General features: G+C 36.1%; 2 protein-coding genes across 7 annotated transcripts; both read left to right on the top strand.

Annotated features, from left to right (window-relative positions):
* Positions 1-588: 588 nt before the first annotated feature.
* On the top strand, positions 589-9858 carry LOC132174985 (E3 ubiquitin-protein ligase HOS1). Its single transcript, XM_059586768.1, has 10 exons — positions 589-893; positions 3066-3456; positions 3776-3910; positions 4023-4198; positions 4692-5096; positions 5200-5358; positions 6432-6929; positions 7923-8060; positions 8420-9099; positions 9251-9858. Exons 1-10 carry the CDS (start codon positions 771-773, stop codon positions 9423-9425), a joined length of 2880 nt encoding a protein of 959 aa, XP_059442751.1. The 5' UTR covers positions 589-770; the 3' UTR covers positions 9426-9858.
* Positions 9859-10428: 570 nt separating this feature from the next.
* LOC132173485 (UPF0676 protein C1494.01-like) lies at positions 10429-13742 on the top strand. 6 transcript variants are annotated; one of them, XM_059584994.1, is made up of 5 exons: positions 10429-10617; positions 10836-11028; positions 12554-12634; positions 12817-12868; positions 13024-13742. In XM_059584994.1, the coding sequence occupies exons 1-5, from the start codon at positions 10540-10542 to the stop codon at positions 13382-13384; spliced, it is 765 nt and encodes a 254-aa protein (XP_059440977.1). In that variant the 5' UTR covers positions 10429-10539; the 3' UTR covers positions 13385-13742. The 6 variants fall into 6 exon arrangements, with proteins under 6 accessions (XP_059440977.1, XP_059440982.1, XP_059440981.1 ...); XM_059584999.1 differs by having other exon boundaries at positions 12807-12868; positions 13024-13080; XM_059584998.1 differs by having other exon boundaries at positions 12807-12863; positions 13024-13080.
* Positions 13743-13752: the final 10 nt, after the last annotated feature.

Below are 13752 nucleotides of genomic sequence, written 5' to 3' on the forward strand. Positions count from 1 at the left end.
AACTTAATTTGAAGGAAAACTTTGTCGCAATTTGTTAACTTAAATATTGTTTTTATTTATTTTTCAATGGTTAGAAGATGTGACCGTCAAATTCTCGCAAAATGCTCCCAAATCGTGGCGAGGAGGGAGTTACGCAAAGAGTAAAATTTTGGGGATAAAAGAGATTATGTTAATTTACTAAAGCAGTATGACTTTGAGTGAGAGCTAATGTGCAATCTTAGCTGGTGTCCTAAAATGATGTGGAAAATCATAGTTATCATTTTTTAAAGTCATAAATTAATAATAACATATGTCATGTTTTTATTGGGTATGATATGGCAAAATAACAGATTCTGTTAGGTTACTTAACGAAAATTGATTTTTATTCTCGCCTACATGATGAGGCCCGAGGATATGTAAAAGTTTTTTTTTTTTTTTTTTTTTTTTTAAATAGAAAAACTTGAGCACGTGATCCAAGCTGGGTTCAGGCCCAAGGAAATCAAAGCGGCCCAATTCAACGCCGAGTTGGAGCCACGGATGTATGCCAATTTGAATTGGAACCGGAAAAGAAACCAAGCCCTCGAAAAAAAAAAAAAAAAATTATTCGCATCCTCTTTTTCAAAACCCCTCCAATTCCTCAAATTCCTCTCTCTCTCTCTCTCTCTCTCTGTGAGAAGCTTCTGTGAGCACCAATGCTTTCCTTCACTGAGCCCTAACACCCCCACCTCTCTCCATTTCCTGCTATTTAGGGTTTTGGAACAATCAACTCTCGGCAGTCTCCGAGTGACAGAATGGACCGGAGATTCAATGGCCCGACCGCTCCTTCGAGCTCCCCCTACGGCGCAGCCTCCACCGCCGCCACTAGATCGCCCTCTCCGCCTCCGCAACCTAACTACAGCAGCCGACCCGTTCAGGTGCTCATTCTGTGTAACCCTACACATTCTCGTATAAACCCACTTCTAAAACCCTAGCTCTTTGCTTTTATAGACACTCTCTAGGGTTTTAGAATCAATTGCTTTGTGAAGACCAGCAGAGAATCGGTTAGCTCATTGGTTCTTAGTAGTGGTTTTGTCCGGAAGTAAAATTTTATTATTTGGGCTTAAACTGATGCAAATTCTGCTTCCTAAACCAAAATCGAAGTGCTTTTCGAAATGCCAAGTATGTTAAGCCTCAGGGTTTTAATATTGCTGAGTTAGATAAGTATTAGTACTTAAAAGTGTAGAAATACGTACTACATATCATAGATTAATGAAAAATTTGCTGCAATTTTTGGGTTATAGGATCCAATTACACTACGAAGAACAGTTGAAGTACCGTAGGTGGGTGCTGTGGCAGTTTGGCTTTTTAGATTCAATTCCAAAATATCTCCAGCTAGCATTTAGCCCAGTTGTTATATTCGGGTTTTAGGATTAATTCAAAGTACTTATAAAAAAAAAGGACTAATTCAAAATATTTAGGGTGGTGATCTTTTGGTTCTATAGGGCAATATTGTTTTTTAAGCCATTTCCCCTACTACAATGACTGAGCTGTTTTAGGTACATATCTTGTATTCTCATTCTCATTTACATGGACAATATCAATTTATAAAACTGGGTTTTGTTGGTTATCCTGTGGTTAGGATCAATTGCGTTCTGGAAGGCCTTAGAAAGTACATAAAGTGTTAAGTATGTTGAAATTGTTGTATTAAAGTTAGTTGAGTTGAGGTTTTTGCTTTCTTAGGTCCCGGTTTATGACAATCCTAATACTCAATGTTTAGTTCTTATTCTACATTTTCTTTCTGATCAACTCGAGGATGGAAATTTTGAGGTCAGTTGAAATTCATGGATAGATAAAACGTGTGAAATACCATACTCTGAACTCATTTTGGTTAGGAGGAGAGAAATTAGGAGAAATGCATCTTATAAGAAACTAGTTTATGCTTGCACCAATTAATCAAAAGGTCAGCTCTGGTGTTTCTTTTTATGCTAAGTGCTTTGGATATTAGGGGCTGCAGATTATGGTAAAACAACAAGATGGAATAATTTCCAGAAAAAATAAAAAGATGCTAAAACCTTTAGGTGCTGAACCCAAAAAAGGGTGTTGGAGTATTGTTAGACCATTGGTTGAAATGTATTAAAGTTTGTATTACTGTATATATGTTTGAAATGTATTAAAGTTTGTATTACTGTATATATGTTTATCTTGTAGAATTTTTTTTTTTACTTTTATGATTCTATACGTATAGTATTTTTTGCATATTAAAAATAGGTTTCTCAATAAAATGCATAAAGGACCTACCTGATAAAAATATGGTATGACTGACTCAGTGCTTTAGGCGGCTGTGATTGCGATTGTTTCTTAGATTTTACTGCTCTTTTGAAAATGTTCCATTTGTAACGTTTTTGTTGAACTTGCAATTTAAGTTTAGGTGAGCATGTCTTTTGAGATTTGGTTGGAATGAAGGTTTGCATGCAATTCTGTGATCTGTGTATGGGGTGTCTATTTACTGTTCCTTGGCATGAGTTGGGTTACTAAAATTAACTCCTTTATATTTATAAAAGGCTAGTTTACAAATTCTGCAAGTGTGTATGGCTGACTTACAATTGGCCTTAAGTTTAAGTCTCACTGGACGTGCTTTCCAGATTGGACTAGATTGAAGCTCCGTTTGCAATAATTTGGTCTGTGCATTGTTATTACAATTATGTATTTTTATTTTGTAGAAGGCTATTCTAAAAGATTGTTTCAATTTGGACGGCAGCCTTCATTTATGATGAAGAAAATGCCATAAATTGAATCTGGTTGGGTCAATACTGAATTGGTGTATACAAATGTTTTAACCAAATATCTTTTGTCTCCTGTCTCCTATCATCCATTTTGGATTTTTTTTGAGTTCTCTGGATGATAGTCTCAATCTAGATTTTAATTGTTCTATTTCAAGCATGGGTAAGCAGTAGATTGATACTTGATTATCGTTTTTCAGTTTTAATGTTTTCATCATATAGGATAGACCATAACATAACATCTGCAACTAAAAGAAAAAAGGGTCAACTGAATGTAATGTTATTAACTCATGAGAAATTATACCTAGCTTCTAATTTCAATTTCAGGAAGCACTGGAACACTTGGCATCCATTGACCTGTTTGAGTTGTGTGATGAAGCAAAAGTTGAACGTTGTCGGGCAACTAGAGACTTGAGAAGCTGTGGACGCTCTGTACAGTATGTTTTGATCTCATGTGGACATGCCTCTTTGTGTGCAGAGTGTAGTCAACGGTGTGATCTTTGCCCTATATGTAGAATCCCAATACCAAAGAATGGTAATAGACAACGACTTCGCCTGTATTATGAGTGCATAGCAGCTGGCCTTATCTCCAAAAGATGTGATGAGAAATTTCAAGAGAGGGAAGACGGGGACAAGCAACTAACTGCTGATGTCCAACGTCTCTATTCTCTGTTTGATGTTGCCCTGGAGAATAACTTAGTTTCTTTGATTTGTCACTGTATCCTTCATGGCAAGACTGATATCTTCACTTCTTTTTGTCAGGGGCATATATATAAGTTTTAGATTTAATACTATCATCTCTACTTTACGTATCAAAAGTATTATCCCCGCTTTGTACATTACTGGCTGGGAAATTTCGAGAATTTTGGATAAAATAGAAAAAAAAATAAAAAAAATTAGACAGATAACTTGAACAAGATAACCAAATATTCTTATTAATACGCTATAGATACGTGCACTTTTAGTAATTATACTGGCATTCTGTTGAAATTTCTCCTTTATCCAAAGCTCACGTTTCTTTAACAGAGAGTTAACAGATGTAACAGATGTTTGTATGGATGAAAGTGCAGTGTCTAGTGATCCTGTCATAGCTTTCTTATTGGATGAAGTGGTTGTCAAGGATTGGTGCAAGAGGGCGTTCAGAAACATCACAACAGAACTTCAAGGAATTTGTATCCTTAAATTGTTAAAAATATTTTTGATGTTTGGAGGCCATTGTTCTTTTTTGCATGTGCATACTTCCTATAATCTGAAGAGTGTGCACTTCTTAACATTTTTCATTAGATAATCTTGAAGTGGGTGAGATGAACACTAAGTTGAGTTTACTACTTAAGTGTTATGTTCAGCTGGCTGGCATATGCAATGTGCTTGAAGTTTTGGAGTCATCTTTTAAGGGGACTCTTTCAGCACAGCTTCGTGACTTGCACCACCTTCAAGAGAGTATATTGAAGACGAAGCAGGTTTTAATTGAGATCTTTTTTTTTTTTTTTTTTAAGTGTAGTACATTTATCTACTGTTTTGATTTTGATGGGTGGCCTGTTTCTTATTTGTTTTGGGATATGCATTGTCTTTGCGATAATAATGATAACATATTTTTTTCTTATTGAAAGAACAATTTTATTTATCTCTCTCATATAGAAGATTGATTTTAGAGTTCTTATGAGTTGACAATTTTATTGGCTAGTCTTAAAAAAGCCTAATCTTCAATAGCCACCAAGCATATGAAATCACAAGTGATGGTTTTGGAATTTATAAATTGTAGTTATTGTGTATGTCACGTATTCTGACTAGGCCAGCCTTAAAAATTTTTGGCGGCAAGACGACTGCCTGTACTTTTCTCTGATATTTTGTTTAGGATAGTTGTAAACTTTCTTCATTTAAACTGCCAAAAACAATTTCTAGATATCTACACATAATTGATCTTTTCTCTCAGTACTGGTTTTTTATTTTCAGCATTTGGAGATGATGATGTGGTGTATAAGACATCAATTTCTGGAGAATGTGCAATCTCGGTATACTAATTTCACATCATGGCGTTCTCTTGTCCGTGAACGGAAATCAGCTGCAATTAAGCGTTCATGGCCTGATGCAGTAAATTACTCTGCAGAGCCCACTAGACAGGATGGTTCCTTGTTCATTGAAGATGCGTTGGTGAATCTTGATATAGAGCAGGGAGCTACACTCGAAACAGGGGAGCAATCAGAAGTTGCATTACTGCTGAAAAGTGGAGTCTCAGCAATTCTCCAGTCGAGGATAGAAGGGGTGGCAGGGTGCTATCCTTTTAAAAGTTTAAGAAATGCAGTTGATATACTCTTCTTATGTGGAAGTTCTGATTTGGTGGTTGCAAAGCAGGCAATTGTATCCTTTGTCTTCCCTATATGTAGATTGGATGATTCTGTTCATTGTACAAAAATTGTAATTGTGCAGGACTTTTTCTTTTTGTTTCCTTCATTTACAACAGCTTCTCTATTATCTGTTTGATCGACATTGGGAAATGCCTGATGAAACATGGAGAGACATCATGGAGGACTTTGCAGCTACCTTTAGTATTACCAGGCACTCATTACTTGAATCTTTAGTTTTTTATCTGTTGGATGACCACACAGACGAGGCGCTGCAGGTAACATTTTTAAGATGCTTGTTTGGTTTGGATGATCATTTTAATTTTTGACAAGGCATTAAATGTATCATTAAACCGATTGTATCTAATTTAGTTGAACCTTAACTTCAAATTTTGGAACACAATAAATCTTATAGTTCAATTAATATTTTATGATTAGTTTTATCTGTTCAGTTATATAGTGATACGATACTTTTAGGATGTAATTTGGTTTATATACGATTAGGTTGTAGCACTACTGCAGGCATGTGCATGTGTGTGTGTGTTAATATCTAATGTGTTTTGATAGTAATGTCTAATGTTGAAACTTTTTTCATATAAATCACAAAATTTTGGGTTAATATCTAATGTGTTTTGATAAGTATGTCTAATGTTGAAACTTTTTTCATATAAATCACAAAAATTTTGGGGATTTAAATGCCCCCCAACACACACAGACACGCATTGGCCCCCCAAAAAAAATCTTGTCCCTGCACTTTGCAAGGTGGCACTTAAATACTCCTCCTGCATGGATGTTCTGTGGAAAGGAATTCCCTACCTTATGTTATCCAGGAATGAGAGTTTGAGTTAGAAAAGAGTCTTGGAGCTTAATAGTATAAAGGCTTAACATAAAAGTAATATAGTTGGAAATAACTTGTACTTATCAAAATAGATAATTGGAACTAACATCTGTGGAAGTTCTGAATTAAATGTGTTGGGTTCTACTTTGTGTTAATGGTGCTGCTTGTCTAAGCTCAAATTAGTCCATATTGCGCTCTGTATTAAACTCCTAACTTGGTGTAGTATTTTATCTTGTTCTTGTTTTTGTTTATAAAAGTTTTAAAGTTGAAGCAGATGAGATTTAACTGCAATCTCCATTAAAAGGAAATAAAGAAAGAACGCTGACATTTCTAATTCCCAAATTATATCTTCTTGCCATAGCCAAGGTGTTTTAGTGTCTTGGATTCTTTGCATTAAATAATGCAAGTGCATGTCGTTAATATGGAAGTTCTCTTTGATCTTTCAGAACAATTTGATTTATGATCTCAATGTTGTTGGATTGCTAATTATACTTAAAACATTATATTGCCTAGGAAGCTTGTCGCCTTCTTCCAGATATCTCAGGCCCAGCAACTCATCCTAAGATTGCACAAGTGTTGTTAGAAAGGAATAATCCTGATACAGCTCTAATGGTTTTACGGTGGTCTGGGGGTGATGGTGGATTACAGATGGTTTCGCTTAGTGAGGCTGTCACTGCCGTTCGGGTGAGGGTGGAGTGTGGACTTCTGACTGAAGCATTTACGCATCAGAGAATGCTCTGCACCAGAGTCAGGGAAAAGAAGTTGAAGCCTGGACCATCTGGGAATGCTTCTGATAATTTTAAAGGTGAACTTAGGAATTGGGTGGAATGGGTGGAGATATTGGTAACTGAAATCTGTTGCCTTTGTATACGAAGGAACTTGGTAGATCGAATGATAGAGTTGCCATGGAATTCTGATGAGGAGAAACATATCCATAAATGCCTGTTGGACTTTTCTATTGAAGACCCTTCAACAAGTTCTGGAAGTCTTCTTGTCGTATTCTATCTTCAGGTATTGACAAGATTTTAACTTTTACTCAAAATTGAGTTATGGGGTTAAGCATCTAACTTTGGTACTGCTAAGTTGCTGACCATCTTAAAAAGAATCGTCATTGTGAATGTCACTTTGTTCAGGTCTGTGATAGCTTTTCTGGTTTTTTTTCCCCATGTAGCTTCCTTCATTTGGCTGTTTATTGATTATGTCATAGATTCACACTCATGAATCGTTAGGTTGTTTACATGTCTAGTTCTACTTCAATATAAATTCTTATTTCTTTAGTTGGTGACAAAATAGTTTATTAGAATGAATGCACTATACATTACAGTTATAGGTAACATATTGAAATATGAGAACTCCATCTTAGGTGATGCTACTTTAACAACTTTACAAGATTTAATTTTGAACTCAATTCCTAGAAATCAAATTCAAAATTCAACAACTATTACGTGAGAATAAGTGTGAAGATTGATACAAAGGAATACCTGAGGCCTTCTCAACAAGGAAAGGTGAATTTTTGTCAATGGAGTGACCGTGACAGGTGCAATTTAGAAATAAATGAATATGAATGATAAGAAACATTCTTAGATCTCATCCTATTTTTAAGTGTATTTTCTGGTTTCTGGAAACTTAAAAGTTGGAGTGAATAAAATAACTTATGTGTCACGTGGTTGGTGGGATAAGGTTCCATTGAGGAAATCAATACTGTTTTATTTGCTCTCATTATGTGTTTTGCTTTTATTGTGAATGAGCATTTCACTGTCAGATGTTAGCGTGTCTGTATATTCATCCCAATTAAATTGTGAATTACTCCCAGATGCTGACGTATCGCTGTATCAAGTTTACATCTGTGGATGGTTTGTGAACATTTGTTATACTTAAGAGGAGCTCTCCATTTTAGCTTCTTGAAAGAAAATGGCAAATATCTTAGCATGAGTATATTTTGTTAAAACAACAGTTTTGGAAGTATATCCTGGCTTACAAAATTGTTGTTCTTTATCATTTCAGCGCTACCGATATACTGAAGCATACCAAGTTGATCTTAAACTTCAGACAGTGGAGCAGGAGTTCATTTCAAAGAGTTCTGACAGCGAAGAAGTTTTATTGAGAATAAGATCAGCAAGTCAGTGGAGAGCAAGATTGATTGTAAGTCATATAAACTTTTTAAGTAACTATAAGGTGGTCTATTTTATGGATTGTTGCCCCAGGGGTCAGGGGGGGAGGGAGTTTCGGTTGGGAAGGGAAGGGAAGGTGCAGTATTGCCTAGAAGGCAGTGTCTCTTTGTGTGATGTGGCTTATTTAGTGTGAATGGGAAGGGTGAGCTTTCAGGGGCTCATGAACAAGTTTGAGATGGGAAAAAAATTGGTCCTGCAAGCTAGATCCTGATAAATAACCATGTATATGGGAATGATATTGTTTGTGCTCTTCTGCAAGTGATTTTGTTGGGAAACGATTATTTACTTAAAATAAAATCTTGAATTTGATTATATTCTTTTAATAAACAGGATAATTGCATGGAGTTGCTGCCAGAAGTCCAGAGGCAACAAGTGAAGTCTGGAAAATTGCCTGAGACTGCTTTTGACTTTGGTGAAGAAGTTGAAATGGCAGCAAAATCTGATCTTCCTAAGGTGCAAGAGCCAATATCGACCAGTTTATTGATTCCCTCATCTACTGATTCTTCTCTTCTTCTGCGGATGGACCATACAGCTCCTTTTGTGAGATCATCGGTTTTTGAAACTCCTACAAGACTACATGGATCTGTCAACAATCATCGCTCTGAACATGTTACGTATGGCTCCCCATCAATTCTCCATGAAAGGGGACTAAAACCTATCAGCAAAGATTTCAAATTGGATGAAACCTCAACTCCTGGTACTCGTCGGGCTAGTCCCTTGAATGTCTCACCATTGAGAGAAATTAGTAAGGCTAACTATAGCAATCTCCAAGACGGATCACCGGAAACAGAACAAAATGGGTTTATCAACCAATTCCTAAATGCTAGTCCTCCATACTCCCACAGGCTTACCACTAATCGAGTAAGTACACCTAGTAGTGACTATGGCTTGTTCAAAGATTCTGTGGAGGGCCTGGACACTAATTTGTTTGGCAAAAGGATCCAGTCTGATAGAGATTATCGACTTCAGAATGTAGTCTCCTCAGATGATCCAATGGACGATTCTTTTAGGTAAATATAATTTCTTATCCCTGCTTTCACCATTACAGCCTGTTAGCCTGCTTTGTTGCTTGTGCGGTTAATTGCAGATGCAGAAATTTTTTCTTCATGTTCGTGGAATTCCATCCCTCACTCTTATTTATATAATCTCCTAAATTTTCAGCCATGGAGAGAAGGGTTTTGCTGCTGCTGTTCGCAATTCGAATGGTGGACCAAGATGGAGGTCTGATGAAACCAGTGATGAGGAAGAGGAGCACACTCCAGGGAGAAGTATCGGAATGGCTTATCAAACACCTCCCACAAGGAGAACAAGAAGAAGTAGACTAGCCAAGAGGTGAAGGCTGTGGCTGCCGATTTTGTCAACTTCAAAATATCCCTGTCCTTCCATTGCTGCTCCTCAGTGTGGTCTTGAAATAAGGGAACCTGCAAGAGATAGTAATGAAAGAGAGTTGCAGTCTTTCAGGTTTCTGCAGTTCCCATGGAAGGGGAAGCAAAGCATACAAGTAAAAGGATTATACTGGTTATAGTTGTGCTAGTAAGATTCAGCTCAGGAGATGAACTTGTATGGGTCATTCCCTTTAGAGATGGGTGAGTAGGTCTTTTGGGGGGGGAACAATCTGTGTAGGGTTGTGCCATTTTTGTATCCTAATTGAGGTAATTCAAAGGCCGAAGCAGTTATTTGGTAGTTATCACATTTTGCTAAGATGTATTAAACTTATTTTTATGAAATCATATTGCCATGCTTAATCCTCCAAAGAAGTACATTTGTGTTCAAGTAATTGAAAGATATCCCTCCTGAGCGGCGTCTTGTGGGATGGTACTATTATGGTCACGCTCAAGTAGGATAGTTACAATTAGTTTCTCCTTCCAACCTTTTCGCTTAGAAAAAAAAAAAAAGTGATTGAAAGATGTGGTTAATTCTTGTGTTTAAATAATTAAATTTGCTCTTTTTTAGCATAATTTTTTTAGATAAGTAGATAGTGATTTAACATAATTGCTTCTTTTTATTTTTTTTTTTATTTTTTATTTTTAAATACACTTTACCATGAAAGTATTCATGCATTTGCAATTTAGCCCCTAATATTTAAATATTTAATACATCGAGTATATGAAGAGCTTGAGCCCACATTTAAAAGATTAGTACAATATCAATTAAATGAAAATCCGTTTAAGCTTAGTATTTATTTATTTTGTAACTTAGTAATTTAGTATACCCTATAAATTTGAATGAAGTTTAAGCATTCAATACTAAATAAAAAAATAAAAAAATAAAAAAGTAGATTTGGGATTTTATTATTTATCCTTACAATTATTATTTTCTCCTCTCTCTCACCATACCATATTTTCTTTGATTTCCATCGTATACCTTCTATAAAAAGCTCGGTTATCTTTCAAAAGCAAACTTCTTCGCCGAGAGGCTTGGAGTTCTGATCCGTGAAGAAGTGGAAGGAGATGACGGAGGCTCTGAAACTCCCTATCATAGACCTGTCCTCACCGGATCCCGTCTCCACCGCCAATTCAATCCGTCAGGTTCCAACCCTTACTTGTTCTCATTCGACATCAAAAGCACTCTTTGAGGAAGAAGGAAGAAGTTAAAGCAAAAGTATCCCTTTTTAATTGCGATTTTCCTATACAGAAATTATTAATTAATCACAGAATTTATATGGAAAAAGGTTGTGCATTTTAACGATTATTATTATTATTGTTATAAAAAGAAATCTCTAAAGTAGAAGAATGTGTAATGATAGGCATGCACAGAATATGGTTTCTTCTACCTTGTGAATCCTGGGGTGGAGCAAGAATTGGTTGAGAGAGTATTTGCGGAGAGCAGCAACTTCTTCTCACTCCCTTTGGAGGAAAAGATGAAACTGGCTCGCAAGGAACACAGAGGCTATACGCCGCTGTATGCTGAGAACCTCGATCCCACTTCCACTTCCAAAGGTTACAAAATTTAATGTTCTATGTCACAAATGTGGTTTCAATTGCATGTAGAGGACAGCTAGGATTATTGTTGTGGTAATTTACAAGTGAATTAGCAAGTTCTGCTTATTAATGCTTTTTATTATTTGTTAGCATTTAACTTGTATATTGTTTGAGAGATTGACACTTTTTGGGGATTCTTTAAGTGTGACCAGGTTTCGGTCTAACTATGCTATATTAATCGTTTATATTATGTGACATCTTTTCAATGTGGGACTCAACATTTCTACACTCTATATTCAATAATCTCCACCTTATGCATGAGTTCATCATTGCATCGTTATACTTTCTCTCGAACATAAGCTGTATCAATCTTATGGACCATCTCTAAGATCACTTGTGTGGGCTACTTGAGCTTTATTCATTCTATGCACCTTCATCCCTGCTCCAATTGTGAAAGGACCCACCATTCATCCACCAATTGTGAAAGGGACTAATACCATTCATCCACCAATTGTGAAAGGGACTAATACCATCGACTACACTTGTAACACTCTGGTTTCATATTGGGAAGAGGAGAAAGATACTCATGGGTGCTAAGTCTTACATTGCTTAGTTACTATGTGAAATTGGGGTTTATAAGTGATTATAGAGAAGTTCCAAATTGACTAGTTCCTTTGGGGTGATAGCACAAATGTGGCTAGCACTTTCTTTAGGCCGTTACAAATGGTGTTAGAGTCACCTAGTAATAGGCCATGTGATACTATCAGCATCGCATACCGTGGTCCTAACGAGGATGTTAGAGGTTTAAATGGGAAAGTTTGTAATACTCTGGTCCCATATTGGAAAAATGAGTTGCCCACATAGAGTGAATGGTGTATAAAATGATATGCATGGGTGCTAAGTCTCACAGTACTTATTACTATGTAAAATTAGGCTTATAAGTGATTCTAGAGAAGTTTTAAATTGATTAGTCATTTTGGTGTGATAACGCAGATGTGACTAACACTTTTTCTGGGTTGTTACAACATTGCACACTGCTATTATCTTTAGGATCACTTGTGTGGGCTATGTGGGCTTTATCCATACTATGCACCATCATCCCTGCTCCAATTATGAAAGCGATCCACCATCCATGCATATGCATTGCCCTTGCTCCAATCATAAAAGGGACCACCATACCGCACACTATTATTGGCTCTGACACAACTTGTTTGGGAGATTACCACCATGGGGAATCTTTAAGTGAGACCATAACTTAACATATAGGATACCACTCAACCCAAAAGTTTAACCGTATGAGTTTAGGCCAAACTATATTATATTAACCACTTACACGTGACATTTTTTCAATGTTGAACTTTTATACGTGTATACTTAACATTTATTATTATCTATCGTTTGAGTCATGACTCATTAATTGGATGGTTGGACTTAAGAAGAAATCTTTTTTACTTTCGGTTTCATTGCTTCATTTTTTATTGTGCTTAATGGAAAAGAAGAAAGGAAGTAAAAAAATAATATTATTCAAATAACTTCCAAACAGGTGACTCGAAAGAGAGCTTTTATATTGGCCCTTTAGAAGATATTACAACTGTGGTTGATTTGAATCAATGGCCTTCAGAAGGTATGTAATCATTAATCTTTTTGGAGTGTTTCTGTGGTTGGTAAGGTTTGTTGTCTCCTCTGTCTGATGTTAACTATGGTACTTTGGGAATGAATACATATATATATATATAAGACTATGGATTATTGCTTGATAAATGTTTTGATAGATCATTACTTTGTATTCTGGCAAGGAAATTCCAGAAGTTCTAACTTCTTGGAGACATACAATGGAAAGTTTCTATAGAAAGGTCCTGTAAGTTCTGATTTTTCCCTGATGTTGATTGCTTTACTACTGTTTTGTCTATGATAAATGAGACTAGAAATTAACCATCGATTATTGTAGTTTGACAATAACAAATTATAGAAAAGGAGAACTATGTTTGTATGGTTTTGGATATGTTACCTCAGGTCCGCTGGAAAAAAATTACTTTCTCTACTTGCTTTGGCTTTGAACGAAGATGAGGACTTCTTTGAAAAAGTGGGGGCCTTAGATAAACCATCGGCATTTCTTCGGCTGTTGCATTATCCAGGTTTAGTAGCACGATTTACATATAAAGCCCACATAGTCCACAAATCAAAACCACACACACACATATATATAAAGCCCACGATTTATATATATTTCTGTTTAATTATTACAAATGTTTATCTTGATCTTTTTCTTTCATTCAGTTCTTGTTTTGTTGGGGGGGGGGGTTTGTGTCATTCTATACTTCATTTTTTTTTTTTTGCCAAGTCATATCTAGTGGCATCTTTAATTGGGTTGTAGTTTAGGTATAAACTTAAAGTTACAGGTATAAAGAGCAGAACCTCATAGTCCAGAATTGTGTTTTGCTAATGCTGTTTTCTCATACTACGATTCTGAACTGGAGCATTTGATTGTTGAGAAATGAGCCGTTAGACCAAAATGGACGTTTTCGCATCAAAACCAATTTTCAGGGTGTAGTTCATATAGAATATAGCACTAATACATGGTCCAATCGTCCTCAGCGACAATATTAAGGCATCAGCAAATTCTAAAGGATGAGAACTAGAAACTGGCCTCTTTATCCCAAGATCCATTAGATGTTATGTTTAGCATAGCCTTCCAACATGGGGCCAAGTATATTTAGGTACTAACTCAGCTGAACCAGATCC

This window comes from Corylus avellana, chromosome ca3, assembly GCF_901000735.1.
Source record: "Corylus avellana chromosome ca3, CavTom2PMs-1.0".
Lineage (NCBI taxonomy): Eukaryota > Viridiplantae > Streptophyta > Magnoliopsida > Fagales > Betulaceae > Corylus > Corylus avellana.